General features: G+C 39.2%; 1 protein-coding gene across 10 annotated transcripts in view; it reads left to right on the forward strand.

Moving 5' to 3' along the window:
* TARBP1 (TAR (HIV-1) RNA binding protein 1) overlaps nucleotides 1–26,482 on the forward strand; it is a 65,936-nt gene that overhangs the window by 12,359 nt on the left and 27,095 nt on the right. For 9 of the 10 annotated variants that reach the window (XR_001917411.1, XR_001917413.1, XR_001917410.1 and 6 more), the window contains exons 7-13: nucleotides 1,350–1,485; nucleotides 2,114–2,210; nucleotides 4,748–4,837; nucleotides 6,028–6,166; nucleotides 11,923–12,022; nucleotides 12,910–13,082; nucleotides 23,707–23,804. Coding sequence is in view for 4 of the 10 variants with exons in the window: in XM_018042439.1 (XP_017897928.1) it covers nucleotides 1,350–1,485; nucleotides 2,114–2,210; nucleotides 4,748–4,837; nucleotides 6,028–6,166; nucleotides 11,923–12,022; nucleotides 12,910–13,082; nucleotides 23,707–23,804 (833 nt within the window). In the remaining 6 variants the exon portion in view is untranslated. The remainder of the gene's footprint in view (nucleotides 1–1,349; nucleotides 1,486–2,113; nucleotides 2,211–4,747; nucleotides 4,838–6,027; nucleotides 6,167–11,922; nucleotides 12,023–12,909; nucleotides 13,083–23,706; nucleotides 23,805–26,482) is intronic. The other variant, XM_018042438.1, reaches the window with a different exon arrangement.

A 26,482-nucleotide genomic window follows, 5' to 3' on the forward strand; every position in this document is an offset into this window, starting at 1 on the left:
TTTTCTGTCAGTGATTCCCAGTGAATATATTAAGCATACCTGGTTTTGGGTTAGGCATTTTGGGAAATACAAAATACATGTCATATCCTTTCAGGATTGTCCAAGGATTTCTTAAAAGTTTTCTACAATGATGATCTGAGGAAACAGACATTTTCATTGACTATGTGACTTAAAGACCCTTAAGACATCACATATTAGCAGAGAAAGCGGGATAGAGCACCATCCTTGTGTATCTCAAAATAGTTAAAGTAATTGTAGTGTGGGTAAGAAATAGCCTGTGAGAAAGAGCTAATATTACTGTTTGCAGATTCCAGAGGCCAGACACCAATGGTATTTTTCTTTAACGTCTCCAACAAAAGAATGGTTTCCAACAGTAAAAAATGTATCTTTTACCTTAACTTAAAAAAAAAAAAAAAAATATATATATATATATAAAACGCTTGTTATCAGAATATGTACAATATACTAGAATACTCATCTTACTAAAAGGGAATGAATTTGAAATAACATTGATTCTTTTTTATCAGCTTTATTGAGATATAATTCACACACCATAAAATTTACCCTTTTAAATTGTTCAGTTCAGTGGTTTTTAGTATATTCACAAATTTGTACAACCATCACCACTAATTTCAGAATATTTTCATTATCCCCAAAAGAAACTCCATGCCCATAAGTAATCGTCTCATTTTCCGTCTCCCCGAGCTTCTGTCAAACACTAGTTTATTTTCTGTCTCTAGATTTGCTTATTCTAAACATTTCATATAAAAAGAATCATATAATATATGGTCTTTTATTTTATGTCTGGTTTCTTTTTGCTTAGCGTAATGTTTTAAGATTCACCTATATTATAACATGTATCATTCCTTTTTGTAGCTGAATAATAATGTACTAATAATATTATAGATACTTCACATTCTGTTTATCTATTCATCAGTAGATATTTGGATTGTTTCTACTTTTAACTACTAATATGAATTACTCCTGTTACTATTCATATACAAGTTTTTATATGAATATAATCTTTCACTTCTCTTAATTATATACCTACGGGTGGAATTATTGGGCAATACGGTAACTCCGTTTTTAATTTTTAGAGGAGCTACTAAACTGTTTTCCACACTGACTGCACCATTTTACGTTCTCACCAGGAATGTCTGAGACTTTAGTGCCTCCACATCCTGTTAACACTTGTTATCATCTGTCCTTTTGATCAGAGCCATCCTAGCGGGTGTGACGTTGTATCTCATTATGGTTTTATTCGCATTTCCCTATGTAGTGTCTGATGATTTGAGCATCTTCTCATGTGCTTGGTAGCAACAATGATGTCTTAAAACTTTTTCTTTCAGGTAGTTTCCTGTTAAAATTTATTCAGAGGATGACAAGCAGACATTGGTGTGCTGTTCCCATTTTGTTTTTATCTAAGGCTTTGGCAAACATCCCACGATGTAAAGCTCTGGGTATAGAAGGACTTCTTGCCCTCAGGTAATTTACTCTTGTGTATATTCGTATGTGGTTATTTGTCATAACTCTCCTTAGTAAATTAAGTTTTCTCTTCTGCTTTAATCCATGGTGAGTGGTTTTAGTTAATATTGGCATCCTGATTTTTCGCTCATAATTTTATAGAAGCAGAAAGCAAAAAAAAAAAAATCTATTCATGGGGATTTCCCTGATGGTCCAACGGTTAAGACTGCACACTTGGACTGCAGGGGGCACAGGTTCAGTCCCTGGGTGGAGAACTGAGGTCCCGCATGCGGCTGCACTTACCTTTGTTTTATGAATTACTAATTTAAATGTTAATAAATGCCGTAATATATACTGTTGGATTTTGACCACTTTAAAAATAAGGCCAATGTTTTTATTAAATATCAATATTGATTACCAGTTATTTCCAAAAATGTGCCTTGAACGTGTCTTGTTAGTTTTTTAAGATTCTTTTCCATATTAAAATTGCACTCTACTAGAGGCCTTACGTATTTAATAGCTTTGCAGCTCTCCTGACTGACTTTCTGCGTCAGAAAGTGTAGATATTATAAGCCGAGTTGTCAGTAGCTACAGGTGACCGCGGTATTCTCTGAGCCCACGGGAGTGTGTGTGTTTTTCCCCCCGTCAGGGACGTTCTGCAGTGCACCATGATCACACATCAGATCCTGCTGAGAGGGGCGGCGCAATGCTATCTCCTGCAGGCCACCATGAATCTGGTAGACGTGGTAAGCTGATCTTTCTTACTCACGTTAACTTCAGTTCGAGAGTCTTTCTCAGTGAGCGGGAGTTCGTTAAAGGGTCTACACGGCAGGCCTGTGATGCTGTCATTAGAAAGCCCTGTTCATAAGATTGGCCCTTGGCTGGCATCTGGAACCTGAGGGCTCCAACATCCCAGTATCGTGCCTGCAGGGCTCATGAAAACAGGGTGATCTTCCTGAACAACTGCTTTCCTTCTGGGGCTCTGAAGTTGTAGGTGCCGTGCGCAGGGCATCTGTGTGACCAGCTCCCCAATGAAAACACTGGGCACTGGTTCTCTAAAGAGCCCTTCTGGTAGGCATTTTACCTGTTGGTAGGGAAGCTCGTGACCATACTGAGAGACCATTCTTAGAAGCTTTCACCTGGTTTCCTCTGTATTTTTTTCTGCACATCTTCCAGGAACTTGACTTTCAAAGAACATCCTTATTCTGTTTTTCACGGAGCTCCAGTAACACACTATTGTTGAGAACAGGGGTCAGCAGACATTTTTGTGAAAGGCTGGCTTGGTATATTTTAGGTTTTTTGAGTCATACAGTTTCTATTCAGTTCAGTTCAGTTCAGTCGCTCAGTTGTGTCTGACTCTGCGACCCCATGAGCCGCAGCACGCCAGGCCTCCTTGTCCATCACCAACTCCCAGAGTTCACTCAAACTTATGTCCATCAAGTCAATGATGTCATCCAGCCATCTCATCCTCTGTTGTCCCCTTCTCATCCTGCCCTCAATCTTTCGCAGCATCAGGGTCTTTACAAATGAGTCAGCTTTTTGCATCAGGTGGCCAAAGTATTGGAGTTTCAGCCTCAACATCAGTCCTTCCAATGAACACCCAGGACTGATCTCCTTTAGGATGGACTGGTTGGATCTCCTTGCAGTCCAAGGGACTCTCAAGAGTTTTCTCCAACACCACAGTTCAAAAGCATCAATTCTTCAGTGCTCAGCTTTCTTTATAGTCCAACTCTCACATCCATACATGACCACTGGAAAAACCATGGCCTTGACTAGATAAACTTTTGTTGGCAAAGTAATGTCTCTACTTTTTAATACGCTGTCTAGGTTGGTCATAACTCTTCTTCCAAGGAGTAAGCGTCTTTTAATTTCATGGCTGCAATCACCATCTGCAGTGATTTTGGAGCCCAGAAAAATAAAGTCAGCCACTGTTTCCACTGTTTCCCCATCTATCTGCCCTGAAGTGATGGGGTCAGATGCCTTGATCTTAGTTTTCTGAATGTTGAGCTTTAAGCCAACTTTTTCACTCTCCTCTTTCACTTTCATCAAGAGGCTCTTTAGTTCTTCTTCACTTTCTGCCATAAGGGTGGTGTCATCTGCATATCTGAGGTTGTTGATATTTCTCCCGGAAATCTTGATTTCAGCTTGTGCTTCCTCCAGCCCAGCATTTCTCATGATGTACTCTGCATATAAGTTAAGTAAGCAGGGTGACAATATACAACCTTGACATACTCCTTTTCCTATTTGGAACCAGTCTGTTGTTCCATGTCCAGTTCCAACTGTTGCTTCCTGACCTGCATACAGGTTTCTCAAGAGGCAGGTCAGGTGGTCTGGTATTCCCATCTCTTTCAGAATTTTCCACAGTTTCTTGTGATCCATACAGTCAAAGGCTTTAGCGTAGTCAATGAAGCAGAAATAGATGTTTTTCTGGAACTCTCTTGCTTTTTTGATGATCCAGCGGATGTTGGCAATTTGATCTCTATTACAGCTACTCAAAAGCAACCATAGACCATTTACAAATAAGGGGGCATGACTGTGTCCTAGTAAAACTTTACTCACAAAACAGGCTGTGAGTGACTTTGCCAACCCCAGTCTTAGAGCTGCTGCTGCTGCTAAGTCGCTTCAGTCGTGTCTGACTCTGTGCAACCCCATCCCTGGGATTCTCCAGGCAAGAATACTGGAGTGGGTTGCCATTTCCTTGTCCAGTGCATGAAAGTGAAAAGTGAAAGTGAAGTCGCTCAGTCGTGTCCGACTCTTAGCGACCCCATGGACTGCAGCCTACCAAGCTCCTCCATCCATGGGATTTTCCAGGCAAGAGTACTGGAGTGGGGTGCCATTGCCTTCTCCTAGACTTAGAGCAGGGTGTCTGAATTGGAGATGTGTGACCTTAAGGGAATAAAAAAATTTGGGTGGTTTTCTGAAGGCTGAGGGTAGTTTTTGTGGGTTTGAAAAACAAAGATTCACTTTTGATGTAAATAATAAGTAATTTCTTATAGGATGTTTCTGGTTTTTGCTTTTAGATTATACCACCTTATCTCAGAGATAGTCATCTCGATTTTAAGGAAAACAGACTTATAAAGGAATCTTTCATTTTATATAATGGTTAGCTGTTTATAATCAAACTTTTCATTTTGAAAGTTGAATATTTCCTTTTTAAAAATATAGCTCTTGATTTAACTAATAGTATTCTACTTTAAATAGTATGTTAGATTGGTTTTACAGTGATGTTCATTCAGTGAAACATTTTTCAATGAGTAATTTTTTAAAACTGCCCTGCCCGCAGGAGAAAGTGTCGCTCTCTGACATCTCAACTTTTCTCATGTCAGTGAGACAAGAGGAGTCATTAGGAAGAGGAACTTCACTGTGGATGGAGGTGAGACTGAAAATAATGATAAGGTCTTTGAAAACTTTGTGAAAAATGCTTTCTTGTCGAATTCACTACTGGCTTTTCTTGTTATCTGTCAACAGAGGTTTTTAAAAAAAGTTTATTTGCTTTGAGTGGACCTAACCAATAACGCTGTTAGAATTCCTTTGGAGAAGTGGGAGACAAAGTGAAACAGAGATGGAACTGTTCTAGAGAAGATAGTGTTAGTGGGCAGATCTCAACTGCAGATGAGAGTGCTGAAAGTACTGATGGTGTTAGACTCAAGAACAGTGACACAAACATCTACTCGGGTTCCCAACCCTGACATTTCGGTGATCTGTAATTCTTCTGACTTCTTGCATCTCGCTCGTCATGAAACCCTAAGTGTCTTGCAGTGGATGGAGAAAAGTCCTGGCGATTATGAGTAAAGTTGGTATAAACATTTGCATACAGATTTTTGTGTCACCATAACTTTTTAACTCATTTGCGTCGGTTTCAAGGAACATGGTTTCTAGATTGTGTAATGAGCATATGTTTAGTTTTTTTAAGAAACTGCCTTCCATATCCATGATTCCGCCTTGTCAGGACCCATACAACCATGGATCGTGAAATGCCGTAGTATTTACTATTGAAAAGAATCCACGTGTAAGTGGACCTGCAGTGTAAACCCACGTTGTTCAAGGATCAACTATATTTTAAAATGCACATATGATAGAAAATAAACTTGCAAGGAGGGTAGGAGCTTTCCTTATAACTTATATTTCAAATTCTACATTCTCTCAAAAATAAATCCTTGTTTTAGTACATGAAGACGAAATGAATTTTAAGGTTGTAATTTGTTTTACATAAGGTGTTATTATTCATAGAGATGTTCTTTACAACACTTTATCAAAATGTACGTTTTATATTAGATGCTTTAAAAATTCTTGCCTGTTAATGAAGCTTATAAGTTCTTTGAGGAGTTTAGAAAACGTTCACACACGTATGTGAATATACTCACATACATACATGCATACAAACATTTTTTTCTGTATGAACTGTGTGTGAAGCTCAATCATGACAATAAACATTCTGTTACTTTGTTGTGTTCAGTTATCTAAATTCAGTTTATTGTGGAAGAAAGAAAATTAATTAGGGAAATTAGAAGCCCTTTGTTCAGTTAGACTTTCAAAATAAGTGATAACTGTTTTCTTTTTCAGCTCTGTGATTGGTTGCGTATTAACGAAAGCTATTTCAAGCAATCCTCAACTTGTAGCTCCATTGGACTTCACGAGACTTCTTTAAATGCTTATGTCAGGAACCTAGTGCAAGAGTATATTAGGTCACCTGCCTGCGAAGGTAAGTCTGAGATCATTTTTACAGACTGATGTAACCAAAACATTTTCTAAGAACTTTCTACTGGTTTTTCAAATTGAAAATATATGCCAAATATATGCTGATTTACAGATGTCAAATTTAGATTTCAGCCAAGTAATGTGAATAAACGTTATGTAAAAATATTGTTTCCTAACTTGCACTTTATCTCTTCTAGAACTTGAGATTTTAAACCATCTTAAATGTTCTGAGAAACTAGTAAGTTGTCTGAGAAGGAATTGAGCACAAATAAATTTATTAATTTATTCTATAATTACTGAGTCTTTGTCAGCTAGATTTTGCAGATGTGTGTTTGGAGCCTCTGTAGTGGAAATATTTGTAGATAAATCTGTTTATCTTTTGTTTGTTTTCAAAGCATTACATTTAGTGTCAGCTGATTATGAAAAGTAGTTTTAGAGAAAAATTGTATTTGAAAGAATGGTTTTGTTAGTTTCTTTTTTTTTACCAGATACTTAGCAAAAGATCAAACGCACTGAGTGAGGGAAGAACTATGAGTAGATTCATTAATTAGGATTCTTTCTACATTTCTAACGCTTCCTCATCATTAAAGTCATTAGTGATAATTTGAGTAAATTGCGTCTTTGAATTTAACGTGTCTTCAATTTCCTAGCTTTGTCTCAGACCAAGTCATTTTTATCTCCTGACTTCTCTAATCTGATTATGGAATAGGTCTTAAATGATCAGATAATTATCTTTCCAAAATGCATGAGTTTATCTGTTTGTCCTTTCTGGAACGTTTTGCTTTTGTGTTTTATTGTCTCTATTGTCTAGTAAATTTACTGTTACTTGGAAGGTTCTGTTGTTAGGCCTATAAAAAGTAAATAAATTTTAGTTCCTATTGGAGGGAGCATAGATTAAACTCCCTGAAATATCTATATAACTTGTCTTAAAACTCATTCTATAACAGCATCAGGTCTGATTAAATCATTCAGAATTGGATAAAATAAGATTTTTAGAGTTTCTTCCTTAACATTTCTGGGACTTAAACTGTTTAATATAAGTTTTTAAAAAACTGATCTCAAGTGCAAAGGAGGCGTGTGTGTGTGTATGTGTAATATTTTGTTTGACTCAATGCCCTTGGCTAAGTGTCTTTATAAAATTTCAGTTTGATTAACCATTACTGGGCAGTTTTCAGAACAAGGCAATAAATTCCAAAGCAGACATGATTTAGCTTGAATTTTTGAGCATAAAATACTTATAACACTCAGATTTGTTTTTATTAAAAAAATCATCAGCTCAAACATTTTTTAATCAAATTCTACACCTAAAGTAGTTTTTTTCTTTGGGTTTCATATGATCAGTACAGATAGATTTTACACTGATTATTCAGCAACTGTATGTCGAGTGTTTTCGAAGTGCCAGACACTGGAGTTACAGAGATAAAAGATATGTCCTCTACCCTCAGAGAACATAGGCCAACAAGGGAATTGATAAGTAAACACCTAATCTTAACACGATGCCCTGAAAGCCATGAGCACTGGGATGGGGCCCCAGGGTCGGGGCTACTGATCAGAACTTGTAGACCTGTGGGGGATCAGGAGAGGTCACTGGATGAGGTGAACAGAAATATAGGTGGAAAGGGAAGCGTATCCTGCAAGGCTTGGATGAACTTACATCCAGGAAGCTTGAGAGTAGATAGACCTCCACCAGTGTCTGTCTGTAGTATGGAGCCCAGGTTGGAATGGTGAAGGGGTGGTTAAGAGAGGATGGATATATATTCGGTAGCTATATATGTACCGTATCATATATATGATATGTAACAAAGCAATGCGGCAACAACGGAAACCACACAAAACCAGCATTGTCAACGGGCAAAAATGTTGGAGCACTTTCAGAGCAGGGTTTCTGAATCAGAGAAAGTGAGACAGTTTGCAAACAGCAGTAACAGTGTGTCAGAGCTTGGAATTGTTGAAATCAACCAAAGAGTGAAATATATTGAAGAAATTTATACTTACACAGTTCCTCAGAAAAGGTGCCTACTTAAAATGTAACCAAGATACCTGAGGATAGATCCCAAAGTAGTATATACTACAGCTGTACAACCAGTTTTAGAAACAGCTTTATTGACATATAATTGACATACATTAATTGCACATATTTAAACTTTATACAGTATGATGGGTTTGACCTCTGTGTATTGCTTATGAAACCATTAGCATAGCAAGATAATGAACATAGCCATCACTCCCCAGTGTCTTCATGCCTCTTGGTCACCCGTGGCTCCTGCTTCCACCTGTTCCTCTGCATCCACAGACCACCTTGCCACGCTTTCTGACACTAGCTTGCATTTTCTAGAATTACAGTCAGTTTTTAGAATTCGTAGTAGCAAAATTTGACTGATAATTCAGGGCTAACCTGCATTACGATGGCCAAAGATAGCCAGTGACCTTTTGTTTCTTTAAAACCATTCTTGCCTATACTTCTCCAGCCTCAGTGAGAGAAGGGGGAGAAGGTGTAAAGAATTCTTTGCCATTGGTTCTCAGAGCCTGATTTCCAGACCAGCAATATCAGCATCACCTGGAAACTGTTTAGAACTGCAAATTCTCAAACTCTATCCCACACCTGCTGAAACAAACTCTGGGTGTGGGGTTTACCCTCTGTATTTTAAGAGGCTCTCAGGGGGAATTCTAAACCACATGCTGAGGTTTGAGACCTGTTGTTCTGTAGCCTGGGTTTCTCTTAATATGGCAGTAGAGGACTCGGGAAGCAGCCCTACAGCAAAAATCTCTGCTAGAGTATCCTCCACTGGAGTAGCCAGGCACTCTGTTGTTATTGACCTAATCCTGTGACTCTCCTTACAATCAGGAATCTTTAAAAATCCACTAAACTTCTGATTCCCTTTCAGTTATCCCTTTCACTATCCAAAGTGAAACTTATTCCTTCCCTTTCACTTATCCAAAGTGAAAAATTGTTTAGGACTTCAAAAAGTGCCACTGTGATTGGAAACATTCTCAAAAAGCACCCCTACGCCACTCCCACCTCGTAGAAGGTCAAAAGGTATCTCATTATATGATTGCTAGAAAATGTAAGGAACTGAATAGTGTATTGGTATTTCAGTTTAGTCTTTGTTAACAATGAGTTTTTATATGTACATGTGGGATATAAAGCACTTAATGTGAGTAAAAAGGGTTTATCATTCTTATGATAGAACGATAGAGAGCAAGTTTCAATAATTCACTCTTATAAAAAGCACATAAATTTAACCTACTAAATTATTTTGGAAAGCACCAACATTTAGATTGTCTAAAAAATACACATTTCTTCAGCGCAATTCAGTTCAGTTGCTCAGTCCTGTCTGTCTCTTTGAGACCCCATGAACCGCAGCATGCCAGGCCTCCCTGTCCATCACCAACTCCTGGAGTCCACCCAAACCCATGTCCATCAAGTCAGTGATGCCATCCAACCATTTCATCCTCTGTCGTCCCTTTCTCCTGTCCTCAATCTTTCCCAACATCAGAGTCTTTACAGATGAGTCAGCTCTTCACATCAGGTGGCCAAAGTATTGGAGTTTCAGCCTCAATATCAGTCCTTCCAATGAACACCCAGGACTGATCTCCTTTAGGATGGACTGGTTGGATCTCCTTGCAGTCCAAGGGACTCTCAAGAGTCTTCTCCAACACCACAGTTCAAAAGCATCAATTCTTCAGTGCTCAGCTTTCTTTATAGTCCAACTCTCACATCCATACATGACTGCTGGAAAAACCATGGCCTTGACTAGACAGACCTTTGTTGGCAAAGTAATGTCTGTGCTTTTTAATATGCTGTCTAGGTTGGTCATAACTCTCCTTCCAAGGAGTAAGTGTCTTTTCATTGCTGCAATTGCCATCTGCAGTGATTTTGGAGCCCAGAAAAATAGTCAGCCACTGTTTCCACTGTTTCCCCATCTATCTGCCCTGACGTGATGGGACCGGATGCCATGATCTTAGTTTTCTGAATGTTGAGCTCTAAGGCAACTTCTTCACTCTCCTCTTTCACTTTCATCAAGAGGCTCTTTAGTTCTTCACTTTCTGCCATAAAGGTTGTGTCATCTGCATATCTGAGGTTATTGATATTTCTCCTGGAAATCTTGATTCCAGCTTGTGCTTCCTCCAGCCCAGCATTTCTCATGATGTACTCTGCATATAAGTTAAAAAAATAAGCAGGGTGACAATATACAGCCTTGATGTACTCCTTTTCCTATTTGGAACCAGTCTGTTGTTCCATGTCCAGTTCTAACTGTTGCTTCCTGACCTCCATACAGGTTTCTCAAGAGGCAGATCAGGTGGTCTGGTATTCCCATCTCTTTCAGAATTTTCCACAGTTTATTGTGATCCACACAGTCAAAGGCTTTGGCCACTAAATGGTGTTTATAACATTTTAAAGGATAATATAAAGTTTATTCTTTTGTGTTTTTAAACTAAGTTATCCTCCATGCACGCGTGTTTTTAGTATTGTCTTCTGTACTAGTGTAACAAATTTGTATCAAAATAAATTACTCCCAATATATATTAGAATATTTGAAAATATGTTTTAAGTATTTGAACCACTGGTCTGGAAAACCAGATTAACTAAATCTTTCTTGGAAGTTGAGGTGAGGAGGATCATCTTATGATAGAATGAAAAGGAGCTCTAGCTATGATTTATTTTACTTTACCTGGCTTTCAGGAATAGGAAAATACTGATTTTTGTCATTTAACCACATTCTTCCAAAAGTTATTCTAGAAACTTTGCATATATTACTTAATTTTTATAATAAACCCAAGAAAAGTCACAGGTTTATTTAGTTTGATTTTATAGAAGATGACCTAAGCTTTCTGAGAGGACAGTCTGCTGTCCCAGGCTCCCATAGCTAACAAGCAGTGCACCTGAGGTTCAGACAGGAGTCTGAGATGTCAAACCCTTTGTATCTGTATCCACTCCATCCCCTTTCCAGTTCCATTTTAGGGAACTCTCACCTCTCATCCAAAATGCCAGAATTGCCTCTTAACCGGTTACCTTGCATCTAGCTTCCTCTACAATCTCTTTTCCACCTTATACCTAGAAAAATCTGTTTAATATAGAAACTGTGATCTTACATAATTCTCCTCCCCGTCTTTGTGTCCATTCACTTTGACCTCTAGTGGCTTCCTTTCGCTTTTGGGGTGAAGACAGAAACCCCTTACAAGCCTATGAAGTCCCTGGTCTCTGCTGCTGGTTCCTGTAAGGTCATCTTTGGTGCTCCCTCCCCCTTTATACCCCAGACCCTTACATGGAATATGGCATGCCCTCTGCTGCTTCAGAGCCTTGACATGCTCGTCCTTCCACCCAGAAGGGTCGTGTCTCCCTTCCCCTGCCTCATTCTTTCCTAGCTTTTGTACCCAGCCCAATCGTCATTTCTTCAGGGCGACTTTGTCTTACTCTCTAGTTGCATGATTTAGAACACCTACTGCTGTTGTCGTTGTGCGCGTCTCTGTATGCTCTCTGATGGTGCTCTTCTCTTCTGCACTGTGAATTCCACGAGTATAGGAGCCACTGGGTCTGAGGCCAGCGCTTGGCATGCACTCGGCATGCAGAGATGTCTGTGTTCACGCTTAAGTGTATAAAAATGAACCATGCTGTGGGGCGTTCTACTATATTTCTTCTCAGCTGTGTTTGTCTCATGTAATATGATAAAACATATTCATTTACCTCTTTTATTTTTGAAACATCATCTTTGAAGGATTTTGTTAATGCTTTGCAAACCTTAACTATTGTTATTTAAGGAGGAGAAAACAGCTGTATGCCTGATTGGTTTGAAGCTAAGCTTGTTGCTCTGATGGTGTTGCTGGCCATAGATGTAGAAAGAATGAAGAGTCAATATAGGTAAGTGTTTCTAAACGTGAAAAAAAAGCTTTTTTTAAAAAAAAAAGGCTAATCCTGTTTATAGTCCATATTCAGACTTTTCAGTGATTGGTATGGAATTGATCACAGCTTATTAAAGGAGGAAATTAGAATATGGCATCATATTTAAAGAAATGTTTAAAATTAACAATAAATTAATAGTGCCAGAGTTTTAAACTTCAGAAGTTAAAAACACAACTATGTATTCACAAATCGCTGGTTTTGTGTAAGAATATTAGAAGGATGGGTTGTAAGGTCCTAGCATAAAATTAAGTAAAGACAGTTACTAGATTTTACCCCTTTATAAAATATGTAAATTTTAAAAAATAAAGTAATAATGATAAAATGGTCCCATTTATATTTTGAGAAATATGAGCAGATTGTCACCAGATTATAATTATTGCAAAAAGCAGCTTCCTTAGGTAGTGTCTTTGCATATAATGTAAATCTCTTTTCTAGACAAAGTTTCAGTACTAAAGTTGGTTATAACAGTTTCTCACAAATCTTTAGTTCTTTATATTTTTCTGTTAACATGTCTCATTTCCTTGACTAGTATATATTTGTTTTGTTTTTTCTGAAATATGGAAGCAGGGTTTAATTTGCAAGCATTTTAATTTGCTGATAAATTGGATCTGGGATTTTGTTCATACTTCTGCCCGAAACCAAGGACATGTATTGTTCCTTGTGCTTTCTTCTCCAGTGAATTGCTGCACTCACTGAGAAAGCATGAGTGCAAAGGCCTGTCCTAACAGGTCGTCCTTAAGAGTAATTCCGTCTGGTGGAATCTTTAGCTAACCAAAACTGTAGGTGGAAGACAGTTTCTTTATCCTTTTGAAATGCTTGATTTGGGCATGTCTTTTAATGTCTAGTGAAAAGCGGAGGACACAGAATGTATTAAGGATATTCTTAGATCCTCTCCTGGATGCCCTTGTGAAGTTTGGTACAAATGCCTACATGCCCTTGCTGAAAACTGACAGATGCCTGCAGTTGCTGTTGAAGTTACTGCACACTTGCTTGTTGAAAGGTTCCGGTACCCGAGATGGTGAGGATCAATAGTTTCTGTCGGTGTTTTGCCAGGTATATCATTGGTACTCAGGGTATATCATTGGTACTCAGAATGAGAAGCAATTCCTGACCTTTTTCTTTAGCTTCATACATTCAGCAAATATTTACTGAGTTGGTGCTGGGGAGGCAGCGACGAAGAAGCAGACTGCCCATCTGGAGCTGACATTTTAGTATTTGCATTCATTGTGCACTATTGATTCCATATTGATGGAATATGACTTCATTTGCTTTTACTTGTTTTGTTTGTTTGTTTCTGTAGGTTCTCATTGATTTCCAGACTATTGAAAATGATCACTATTTCATATATTTTCTAAGCCAAGATCCATTTCTTATTGACACTGTGTAACTTGTTACAGAAAGTAAACTAAAGCATGAGAATAGCAGTAATTTTATAATTACTTGTGCACAGCGGGGTGTGGACGGCTACAGTCCATGGGGTCACAGAGAGTCAGAGACGGCTGAGCACGCAGGCACACACGTCCCTAAGCACCTCTATGTAGAAAATGCTTCATCCAGGAAGTACATTGTTGGTAGATGGAAGCACTGAGCACTTTCTTCCTTAAACTAAGATTTATGTAAAACAGTATTTGAAAACCCATGGACATCGATATTAGAATTATCAGTGGGTAAGCCTTGGTTCCCAATATTTCTGATCAGTTTCATTTGGGATTTTAGAAATATTCCATCTAGGAAACAATATTCTAGAGAAACTTTGGTATCAGGTTAAACTGGAGGATAATGTTGAAAGGTTAGATTTTCATATAGACTTGTGACATATTATAAAAGCTAGAGTCCAAGTTCTGATACTTTTGATAATGATAGCAGAGCCAAATGCTGTGTACGTAGCAGGAACTTTTTATAAGATTTTACTCCTTTAAGGGCATAAACTTGTGTTCATTTCACACATCTCGACTGTTGAAAGCACTTGACTCAGTACCCTCCAGTGCAGGACTGGGTCATGGGTGCCTTTTGGAAAATTATTGGGATATTAGATACACGCAAGAATATGAGATAGTTGTATGTAAATTATGATGCAAAATAATTATACATCCGTGAAAGCACCACTGTTGCCTCTGTTGCTGAGAATGAATTTACCTATAACTTCTCAGTCTCTGCCTTTTGCCTCCTTATTTTGGTTTTTATCTGTGTCACTTCCATATACTTAAAGAATGATTTTACCACATAAATCAATTTTCTCACAATATATTATCTCATTTTCCTGCTTTTAAGCTTTATAGAAATGTTGCTCTACTGTAGGAAGTCTTCTGTAGCTTTTTTTACTTAGCGCTCTTTGAAGATTAATCCATGTCCTTTCATATAAATGCTTCCTCATTTTCCCTGTGGTGCTGCCTTCCACTGTGATGACACCGCAGTTAGGTGTTCTCATATTGCTGGACGCTGGGTTGCATTTAGTCTACTGCTTTTTAGTACAGTACTGATTTGAGCACTTGTCTACATGTCTCTTCTAGCGTGTGTGTGTCTCTCCAGTGTGTGTACCCCCAGGACCAAAGTGAGTGGTTCTTAGGGTATGTGTGTATTCAGCTTTTAAGATAATAGAAAATTATTTTTTGTATTTTTTGTACACAAGTTGTGTACATATTTTGTGCTCTCACTTGCAGAGTATAAGTTCCCATCGCTCCTTGTGCATCACTTTTATCATACTGTAAGAGCCAAGGAAATCCGTATTTAGTTTTGGTAGCAGGTAGTAGTAGGTAGTAGTAGTAGGCAGTAGTTTGCCAGATAACTGGCAAACCATGTTCGTTTAACTTTATTTTTAATTGAAGTCTAGTTGATTTACAATGTTGTATTCATTTCTACTGTACAGCAAAGTCAGTTTATATATATATATATATTTATACACACACTTGCTTTTTTAAAATATTCTTTTTCATTATGGTGGTGGCTCAGACGGTAAAGTGTCTGCTTACAATGCAGGAGACCTGGGTTCAATCCCTGGGTCAGGAAGATCCCCTGGAGAAGGAAAAGGCAACCCACGCTAGTATTCTTGCCTGGGGAGTCCCATGGATGGAGGAGCCTGGTGGGCTACAGTCCAAGGGTTGCAGAGTCAGACACAACTGAGTGACTTCACTTTCACTGAATGTAGTTCTCTGTGCTATACAGTAGGACCTTATTTATTTGTCTGTCCTATATATAATATCTTACATCTGCTCATTTAGATTTATTTAATTAAATTAAAATAGATCTAAATCCTGAAAGAATTTCTTTGATAGGGAAAGAGGAAAACAGTTATTTTCATTTTATAAATGAGTAAATAATCTAGCAACTAACTGCAGGTCCTAGGATAAATGAACACATAATGGTAAAGTCAGAAATAACGAGGTAAAGTCAGCCCTCCATATTTATGGATTAAACCAACTACAGACTGAAAATATTCAGGGCAAAAATTTCTAGAAAGTTCCAAAAAGCAAAACTTGAATTTTCCGTGCTTCAGCACATTCTGCAGCGGACCTTGGCTAAGCCTGGATCTGCTGTGAAATGTGTAACATTAAAACACACTCCTGGGAAATGCAGACATATTTTCACCTACTTATGAGCCATAGTGGCTTATGTGGGAAAACCCATTTCACTTAAAACTCCCCCAAAAGATGTCTTAAAATCTTCAAAATAAACTAAAGCCTAATTAATAACTGGTGAAATAGTCTCTGCTGCCTCTGTCAGCTTAAAGCTCTAAATAAATGATGTTCCAATGGTTACACAGTAACTGTACAATGTTTGTTTTTATATTTGAGGAAACATACCATCAGTCACATTGCAACTCTCCCCTTGTTCATTGGATTATATGCTAAGTCGCTTCAGTCGTGTCCGACTCTGTGCGACCCCATAGACGGCAGCCCACCAGGCTCCCCCATCCCTGGGATTCTCCAGGCAAGAACGCTGGAGCGGGTTGCCATTTCCTTCTCCAGTGCATGAAAGTGAAAAGTGAAAAGGCAGTCGCTCAGTCATGTCCGACCCTTAGCAAGGACTGCAACCTACCAGGCTCCTCCATCCATGGGATTTGAGGGCCTAGTAACTGCCCTTATCACACTTCTGTCCTAACTACAGGCTGAATTTGTCACAATAGTGGGTATGATCCTCTTTGCTGAGTGTTACTTTTTCCCTGAGTTGCTTCTGTTTTCTAGCTTTGATCTTTTGTGTCTCTTTGAACTTTTCTTCCCAAATTAGGTTTTAATTAGTTTTTTAATTGTGGTAAAATATATGTAACAAAATGTGCACTTTAAACGTTTTTAAGTGTACGCACAGTGCTGCTTAGCCATCACCAGAGCACACCTCCAGGACTTTTTCATCTTCCCAGCCAAATCTCTGTACCTGCTAGATAATTACTCCCCATCCCAATCTTCCCTCCCCAGCCCCTGGCAACACCAGGAATTTCTGTCTCTGGGAGTTTGACCGTCCTGAGTGGAGTCATACAATACTTATCCTTTTCTGTCAGGCTTATTTCACTTAACATTAGTGTGTTCAAAAGGTTCATTCATGCTGCAGCCTGTGTCAGAATGCCATTCATTTTTAAGGATGCATGGTACTCTGTAGTATGCGTATGCCATGCTTTGTTTATCCATTCATCTGTTGGTGGACGTTCAGATTGTTTCCATTTTTTGACTATTCAAGTAATGCTGCTCTGAACATTAATGTACAAGTGTCTGTTCAAGTCCTTGCTTTCAGTTCTTTGGGGTACATACCCAGAAGTGGAATTGCTGGTTCATAAGGTAACTCTCAGTTGTGTCCGACTCTTTGCGACCCCATGGATGGCAGCACTCCAGGCTTCCCTGTCCATCACCAACTCTTGGAACTTGCCCAAACTCATGTCCATCAAGTCAGTGATGCCGTCCAACCATCTCATCCTCTATTGTCCCCTTCTCCTGCCTTCAGTCTTTCCCAGCATCAGTCTTTCCAGTGAGTCAGTTCTTCGCGTCAGGTGGCCAAAGTATTGGAACTTCAGCTTCAGCATCAGTCCTTCCAGTGAACACCCAGGACTGATTTCCTTTAGGATGGACTGGTTGGATCTCCTTGCAGTCCAAGGGACTCTCAAGAGTCTTCTCCAACACCACAGTTCAAAAGCATCAATTCTTTGGCACTCAGCTTTCTTTATAGCACAACTCTCACATCCATACATGACCACAGGAAAAACCATAGCTTTGACTAGATGAACCTTTGTTGGCAAAGTAATGTCTCTGCTTTTTAATATGCTGTCTAGGTTGGTCATAGCTTTTCTTCCAAGGAGCAAGCGTCTTTTAATTTCATGGCAGCAGTTACCATCTGCAGTGATTTTGGAGCCTGAGAAAATAAAGTATCTCACTGTTTTCATTGTTTCCCCATCTATTTGCCGTGAAGTGATGGGACTGGATGCCATATCTTAGTTGCTTGAATGTTGAGTTTTAAGCCAGCTTTTTCACTCTTAACTCTTTCACTTTCAACAAGAGGCTCTTCAGTTCCTCTAAAATCATGGTAATTCTGTGTTTAATTTCTTTTTTTGACTGTGATGTGAGGCCTGTGGAATCTTAGTTCCCTGACCAGGGATTGAACCTGGGCCCCAGCAGTGAAAGCGCCAAGTCCTAACCACTGGACAGCCAGGCAGTTCTCTTTGTGTTTAAGTTTTTGAGGAGCCACATGTTTTTCATAATAGCTGTACCATTTAGAATTCCAGGTGGCAGTGCACAAGGCTCTAATTTCTCCACATCCTCGATAACGCTTGTTATCTTTCATCTTTCTTATTTTTGATAGTGGCTATCCTCATGGGTATGAAGTGATATCATGATTCTGACTGTGCTAGCTTTTTGATCATTTTAGGTACTGCTTTTGGGATTCAGGTTGTGACTGTCAGTTACAGGAAGCAAAACCCTAAGCATCATTCTGAACCTGTGCGCAGTTTGTGCATTGTGACGCAGTGTTAGCTTTAAGGGTGTGGCAGTGACTGGGGTCTGAGTGAAAGAGAGGGCCTTGAGTCCTGTAACTGATAGGGCACGCGGTGGTAACAGCGATGCTAACACTGAAATCGCGAGTAGCATCGACTTCTTCACGTCCCTTTGTGCTCTCTTCTTCAAGCCCTAAGCCTTCCCTTACAATCTCAAATTAACTTTTTTTCAGTCTAATGGGTTTGAATGAATCTGTGAAAAGTAGATACTTTTTTATGCTATAAGTTTGAGATGTGAGTTGAGAAATAAAAGGCAGAGATTATAGAAGAGAGGAGTTTTCTATTCTTACCATATTCATCAGTCATTTTCTTGGTTCATAAACAGCTTCAATTCCGGACTGTTTGCTGGTGGCTGCTTAAACTGGCAAGTGACTCATCCGTGAGACACTTCAGAGGCCATAATAGGGCTGTCTTTATAATAGGTAACATGAATGTTTAAAATTAATAGTGTGATGTTTAATGCAATGTGTAATCTTCTTAAAAATTTATCTGCAAGTGATAGATGCAGCATTTTGTTAAATACCTATTTAAATCTTTTGCCTATTTTTAAATTGAGTTGTTTTCATAATCTTGTATATAATAACTAGAGTTTGTTATATATTCTATTAATAGATAGAACTCTTTTGTTGAATATGTGATTTAAAAATATTTTTCCCAAATCTGGAGTTTCTCTTTTTCACTCTCTCAACAGGGTCTTCTGTAGAAGAGAAGTTTTTCTTTTGATGAAGTCCAGTCTATTTATTACATAATTGCATTTATTTCTTTCTGACCGCTCGGTCTTCACTGCCGCGTGGGCTTTTTCTCTAGTTGCAGCGGGCAGGGGCCGCTCTCCAAGAACGGTGCACGGGCTTCTTGCGGAGCACAAGCTCTAGGGCACGGGCTCAGCAGTCGTGGTCCAGGCCTGGCGTGTGGGGTCTTCCCAGATCAGGGATCAGTCCCTGGCTCCCACAGCGGGAGGCAGCTTCTTTACCACCGAGCTGCCAGGGAAGCCCCTGTTTTATGGTTTTTTAATTCTTAGATCTGGGATGTAAGTGAGGTAATTTGTTAAGGTGGGAGGTGAGGTTGAGGTGTGTTTTTTGCCTATGAGTTTCCAGTTGCTCCAGACCATTTGTTGATGAGATTTCCTTTTCTGTGTTGAATAGTCAAAAATTAATTGGCTGTGGTGGAAACAACCCCAAATAGATGGACGCATGAATAGATGAGCAATATATGACTGTGAAAAGGAACAGAAGTGCCGACACATGGACGACTCTTGAAAGTACTAAGTGAAAGAGGTCACTTGCAAAACGCCATGGAGTATGTGATTCCGTTTACATGAAGCATCCAGAATAGGCAAACCTAGAGAGACAGAAAGTATGTCAGTGACTGCTTAGGGCAGGCGGAGCAGGAGGGTTATAGGGGTGCTGGCTCAAGGGTATGGGCTTTTCTCTCTGTGGTGATGAAAGTGTTCTAAAATTGACTGGTCATGGTTGTACGTATCTCTGACTGTACTGAACACCTTTGAAGCATGCATTCTTAATGGGTGAATTGTAAAATATGCCATATAAAATTGTTTAAAAACAATTGACCATGTTTCGGTGGATCTGTTTCTGGCTTGTTTTATTGATCTTTATTTTTCTCCCTTCACCAATACTGTACTGTTTTGGTCACTGCAGATTTACAATAAGTGTTTAAATAGGTAGTGTGATTCTTTCAAATTTATTCTTTTTTGTCAAAAGTATTTCGAGCTCTTCTAGTGCCTTTGCCTTTCACTATAAACTTTATAATCAGCTTGTCTGTATTTAGCAAAAAAAATCCTACTGGAATTGATTGGAACTGAATTGAATATAAAGATCAGTGTTTTTGAGAATTGCTTTCTTTCTTGAGGCTGATAATTCATGAATATGTTTTATCTCCCAATTTATTTAGGCTGCCTTTTTATTTCTTTCATCAGAGTTTTTTTTTTAAGTCTTCAGCATCTATATTTTGTTAGATTTATGCAACATATCTTTGGGGGAAAGATTATTGTCAATGATAAATTTTTTAATTTTCTGGTTTTGAATTGGTCTTTGCTAGTATACGGAAACGCGACTAATTTTTGTGTGTTGAACTGTGTCCTGTGACCTTGCTGAAGTGTACTCAGTAGTTGAAGTAGTTTTTTTTTTTTTTAGATCCTCGGGATTTTTTTGTAGACAATGATATCATTTGTGAATGAGGACAGTTACATTTCTAGGGTTTTTCATGGTTTATCCTTTACATTTCTTTAGGATCTGGGGTCTGAAGTGATTCATTTGTAACTCCTGACAGTGGTAGTGGTGATCCTCTCTCTCTTCTCTTTAAGACTGGCTAGTACTGACCTTTTCAGAGAAGCAGCTTTTGGTTTCATTGATTTTTCTCTTTTCAATTTCATTGATTTCTGTTGTTTGCATCTTTCTGCTTGCTTTTGGTTTATTTTGCCTTTTGCTGAAGTTAAGGCAGAAGCTTAGATTATGATTTTAGATCTTCATTTTTAAAATGACATCGAATGCTGTGGATTTTCTTTAGTTTTGTATTATCTGCGTCCCACAAATTTTGGTATGTTGTATCTTTAGTTCAGAATTTTTTTTTTTAAGACTTCGTCTTTTACCCATGAATTTAGAAATGTATTTGGAGATTTTCCTGTTATCTTTCTGTTATTGCTTCTTGTTTTAATTCTGTTCTAGTCAAGAGAGCATACTTTATACAATTTCAGCTTTTAAAAATTGTTATTTTGTTAGGGTATGGTTTATTTTGGCCTATGTTCCATGTACACTTGGAGAGAATGTATATCCTGCTATTATTGGGTGTGGTGTTCTATAGATGTCAGTTATATCCAAGAGTTTCATGTTTTTCAGTTTTATATTCTTGGAATTTAGGAGTGTTGAACTCCAACTATAATGTTGGATTTGTCTCTTTCTCCTTTTACTACTGCCAGCTTTGCTTTATGTATTTTGAAGGTCTGTTGTTGGGTACGTTGTGTTTTTCCTTGGGAGTTGACTCTTTTATCATTAGGCAATGTCTCTTTTTATCCCTGATTATTTTCTTCACTCTGAAGCCTACTTTGTCTGATATAGTATAACCACTTGTACTTTCTTTTAATTAGAATTTGCATAGTACCTTTTTTTCCTGGCTTTGTACTTTTAGCCTATTTAATGAGCATTATATTTAAAGTGAGTTTCTTATGGACAGCATATGGTTGGAGCATGATATTTTTGTCTCTTCTGACAGTCTGTGTCTTTTATTTGGTTTAAACTATTTGCTGCTGCTGCTGCTGCTGCTACTAAGTCGCTTCAGTCGTGTCCGACTCTGTGCAACCCCAGAGATGGCAGCCCACCAGGCTCCGCCGTCCCTGGGATTCTCCAGGCAAGAACACTGGAGTGGGTTGCCATTTCCTTCTCCAATGCATGAAAGGGAAAAGGGAAAGTGAAGTCCCTCAGTCATGTCTGACTCTTAGCGACCCCATGGACTGCAGCCCACCAGGCTCCTCCATCCATGGGAGTTTCCAGGCAAGAGTATTGGAGTGGGGTGCCAGTGCCTTCTCCAAAACTATTTGCATTTAATGTAATTATTTACATATTTGGTTTTAGAGCTGTCAGTTTTTGTATTCTGTTTATTTTCCTGTTTGTAATTTCTTTCTTTCCCCTCTTCTGGCTTCTTTTGAGTAGTCTGAACATTGTTTTGTCTTCCATTTTAATTATCTTTTGTGTTTTTTCCTAAATGTCCAAAGTTTTTTACGTGATTGCCATGGGGATTATGATGTGCATAGTTTTTTACAATCAGCTTAGAATTAACATTTTACCAACTTGAAATTCATGTAGAAATGTTACTACTTCATAGGTCCTGTAACCTCTCCTCCTTCATTTATTATAGTTGTCTGATATCTACGTTTATTAAAAACGGTACCAGACAATGTTGTCTTTTTTGCTCTTACCCATCAAACACATTTTAAAGATTCAAGGGAATAGTCTCTTGTATTTACCCATTTAAAATTTTTTTGCTGTTTCATCCTTGACATTCCATGTTTTCCTGTGGCACTGTATACCTTTTGTTTGAAAAATGTCTTTTAATATTTCTTTGGAGGCAAGTTTGTTGGCAATCAATTCATTTCCCTCCATCTGAAATGTTTTTATTTTGTCTTCTGGAGAATATTTTTGTTGAATATGAAATTCTGGTTTGCTAGGTCTTTTCTTCAGCAGTTTAGGAATGTTCCATTTGTTTCTGACCTCCACGGCTTCACATTAGAACTCTGTAGTCATTCCCATCCTTTCCTCCCCCAGGTAGTAAGGGGTTTCTCTGTGCACTCAGCACTGTTTCTTTGTTTTCAGTTTTGGGAGCTTGGCTATAGCATGTCGGATCGCCTTTCTTTTAAAGCCTGGCCATGCTGCACGTGCCGTGCAGGGTTTAGTTCCCAACCAGGGGCTGAGGCTGTGCCCCCTGCAGTAGAAGTGTGGGGTCCTAATCACTGGGCCACCAGCGCATTCCCCAGTTTGCATATGTTGCTGGTCTGCTTTCAAGTTCACTGATTATCTTCCCTTACATTCCTTTGCTATTATTGATCCCATCCAGTGAGTTTTAAAATTTTCAGTTATTGTACTTTGAATTATAAAATTCCTACTTGGTTTTTGTATAAGGCTTCTATTTCTTTGGTGAGACTTTCTGTTTTTCCATTCATTTCAAGGATAAGTGTTGAGTGTTCAGGCATGTTTTAATAGCTGCTTTAAAGTCTTTGTCAGGTTATTCTAACATCACTGTCATCTTGGTGGTGTCATTTGTAGATTCCTTTCCCACATGAGCCAGGAATTTCCTCATACTTCATCTACCCAGTCATTTTGGATTGTACGCCAGATCTTTTGAGTATTGTGTCATCAGACTCTCTGTGGACGGTGTCGATGCATTGTGTGGCAGTCAGCCAGCCTGGCTTGTTTCAGGCCTCAGCCTCGGTGGCCCCAGCTTCTGTGGGTGTTGGCTCACGGTCAGTTTTGCTTTGAGGCCTTTTGCAGTGCTGTCTTGACCTGTCCGCCAAGCGATGCATCCAGCGGCCAGGCTGGCACCTGTGTGGTTGTCTGTTCAGTGCTGGACGTGCTGGGCCTTCTGAGTAGCATCATATTCAGGGCCAGCAGTTCAGGGGTGAGCCTGGCCACCCTCAGTACACCACTTGCTGGGGCTGTTTTCCTGATCACGTCCGTCTTTGGAATCCCCTAACTACTCACTGTCTAGTTCTCTGAGTTTCTCTTTTTAAATTTCCTGACCAGAAAGTGGGGGCTCAGTCTGCTGCCCACCTTCGTGACTGCTCCTCCATCGGGGGGTCCATCCACAGCGGGACCAAAGCAAACTCGCCACTGTTCAGGGTTATTATTTGCTAAATCCATCTGCTGCTTTTGACTTTTGAGAGTCTTCACGTGACTGTTTCAGATATCCTGTCCAGGCTTTGTAGCTGAATTCAGTGAGAGAGGGCAGTGTACCTTTGCTGAATCTTATCCAGAACTGAAACTCTTCCGTGGTTTTTGAGATTAATTGTAGATACCCCTACTGCTACGTTATCAGAATTCATTTTTGGTAAGCGAGTCACACACACACCTAACAGAGTTGAACTTTTGCTCGAATATATGATATACATTGCACCAAATAACTTACTTCTGTAATTTTAGTTGCATGCTTTTTTTCCTCCATACAGATGAGGTATTTACTCTTCTTCAGAACTGTATCATGTCTACTACAGAGAGCATTTCTGAATTTATTCTCAGACGACTTACTATGAATGAACTAAGTACTGTAAGTATTTACTTGAGTAACTTCAGTCTTTTCATCAGTATTTTGAGTGATACTGACTGGGAGGCACTGTATTAAGTTGAAACATTAATGTGATATTTTCTTGAAAAGTGGCCTTGGGGGGCAGAAAAAATGGAAGATTTAGAGTCTCTTAGTTCCAGTTCAATTGGTGTAACTGATCCTAGGAAAATTATATAGCTTTTCTGAGCCTCAGTTTCCTCATCTGCAAAGTGGGGATAAGATATCTGCTTCCTAGAATTTAGAGAGTACCAAATGGTATAACATATTTGAAGTACTTAGCATAGTCAATGTATATTTGGTCCCAGGATCCAGAGATTCTGACTTGGCAGATTTGGGATGGGACTGGGTGTCAGTGCACATAATATATTTTTATATCTGTATGTGATCTTCAAATGAAGTTAGAGTTGGGAACAACCAGTCTGAGGTGAAGAGGATGCTCTATGAAGATGGGTATCCTCTCTGTCTATGCTCACTGCATAATTGTTCTTTCTAGGACATCTGAAAATAAAATTATAAAGTTTTCTCCTTTTCTTTAGGAATATTTTGAAAATATTAATTTTATAGAAATGCCTATAATTCTTAATTTGGGAGGGTTTGACATTCTCTAAGCAGATGTTGAAACAGTTACAATCATTATATTGTCAATAGAGTGAGAAAGCATACTTACTTTAACAACTTTTATTAGAACATCCAATTAAGGACATTTGTTTGATAGCTGATAAGCAGGTGTGAAAATACAAAAAAGCAAGTTTTATACCAAAAAACCTGAGATATTTTCATAAGGCAAGGAACAAACTCCTCTAGAGGGGAGTGTGTTTATCTTTAGCATTTTTCTTATTCAACAATTGTTAGCAGTATTGCTACACCTAAATTTCCAAGAAAACATTTAATAAAGAAGTAACTTTTCATAATTTGTTCCCCTATCACTTTATTGTTATCAGTATTACTTTTCCATTTTATTATAGAAGTTTTCAGACATACACAAAATTATAGTGAACCTCCTTGTCCCCAAGGAGGGACAGAAATAATATTTTTGTTTGTTTGGAGTCTGAAGCTAAAAATAGCTTTAAAAAAGGGAAAGTTATTGTGTTTGTCTTTGAGATTTTAAAAAATGAACTCATTTCCAAAATAACTTTAAATTATTACATAAATCCACTCTGTAATACATTTGGAATTAGAATTCCCAATTAAGTGCATTTATTTGATAACTTATTATAGTTTAATAAAAGTCTCTTCCCCACTTTCCTTCCCCTCAGTGGCGTGACAGTCAATATTTAACAACAGGCTCTCCTGCAAATGTCCGTTCTCTGATGTGTAGCCGTAAAGTCAGTTCTTCAGGCTTGGTTTGGGTCCCTTCTTTTTTCATTTCCTCCTGTCTAGGTAACCTCATCTGCATACCCAGGTTCAGTTATGCCAGGCACCCTCACATCTGTCTCCACCTCTGACTGTCCTTCTGGCTGAATGCCATTCAGCCAACTGCTGTTTGATAACTTGAGTTGGACTTTCCACACACACAGTGTTTGAAATGGAACCTTTTATCATTCCTATAGGAGGTTATCCACCCTACCCCATGCCCCTAGGTTTGCTTCTCAGGGGATGTGTGTGATCCAACAGGTTTCTTTAAGCCTAAGACTTGGGAATCCTCCCTGGTACCTTTATCCATCACTCTCACCTGCTGTGTTCAATCTGTCACCACGCCCTGGAGTTGTCACTTCTCTCTGCATTGTATCCTGGCACTTGGCAAAGTGCCTGGCATCTAGTGGTTGCTCCGTGAGCACTGATAGACTGAAGGAATTCTGTGCTTCGTGTGTGCCACGGAAGCGCGAGGGTAGAGCCCTTGGCACTGTAATAGCAATCAAGGCCACCACTCAGGGCCCTTCTCTTCAGCATGCTTTCTCTCACTTAATTCTTCCCCAAACCTTGTGATGGAGAGATACACCCTCCCCAGTTTACAAGCAAGGAATCTGAGGCCCAAAGAGATTAGGTCTCTTGCCATAGGTCACAGGGCTAGATGAACCCAGTCTACCTATGTGCAGGCGTTTAGAAGACCTGCATTTAATTCTGTAGCCCTGCTTACTAGCTCTGAGATGCTAGGTAGGTTGTTTGACCTCTCTGAACTTAGTCATCTTCTCAGGCAAGTGGAGCAGGGACCATTTCTTGTAAGAATGGAGTGTTACAAGTGCCTAAAGCAAAGGAAATAGCAGTTGCCATAGCTGTTATTGTGACGATTTATGCTGTGTTAGCATGGAGGGCAGGGCTGTGCATCCCAGGCGGTGTATGTGTTGGGCTTCCCAGGTAGCACCAGTGGTGAAGAACTCGCCTGCCAATGCAGGAGGCTTAAAAGATGTGGGTTCGATCCTTGGTGTGGGAAGATCCCCTGGAGTAGGAAGTGGCAACCCACTCTAGTATTCTTGCCTGGAGAATCCTGTGGACCGAGGAACCTGGTGGGCTACAGTCCATGGGGTCACAAAAAAGTCAAACACGACTGAGCAACTTAGCACACACACAGCCTGGGAGGCTTAGTCCCTGCCATCCATGCTAAGTCTCTCCAGTCATGCCCAGCTCTGTGATTGTATGGACTAGCCTGCCAGACTCCTCTGTCCATGGGATTCTCCAGACAAGAGTACTGGAGTGGGTGGCCGGTGTGCCTTCCAGGACGC

Source organism: Capra hircus, chromosome 28 (assembly GCF_001704415.2).
Source record: "Capra hircus breed San Clemente chromosome 28, ASM170441v1, whole genome shotgun sequence".
NCBI lineage: Eukaryota > Metazoa > Chordata > Mammalia > Artiodactyla > Bovidae > Capra > Capra hircus.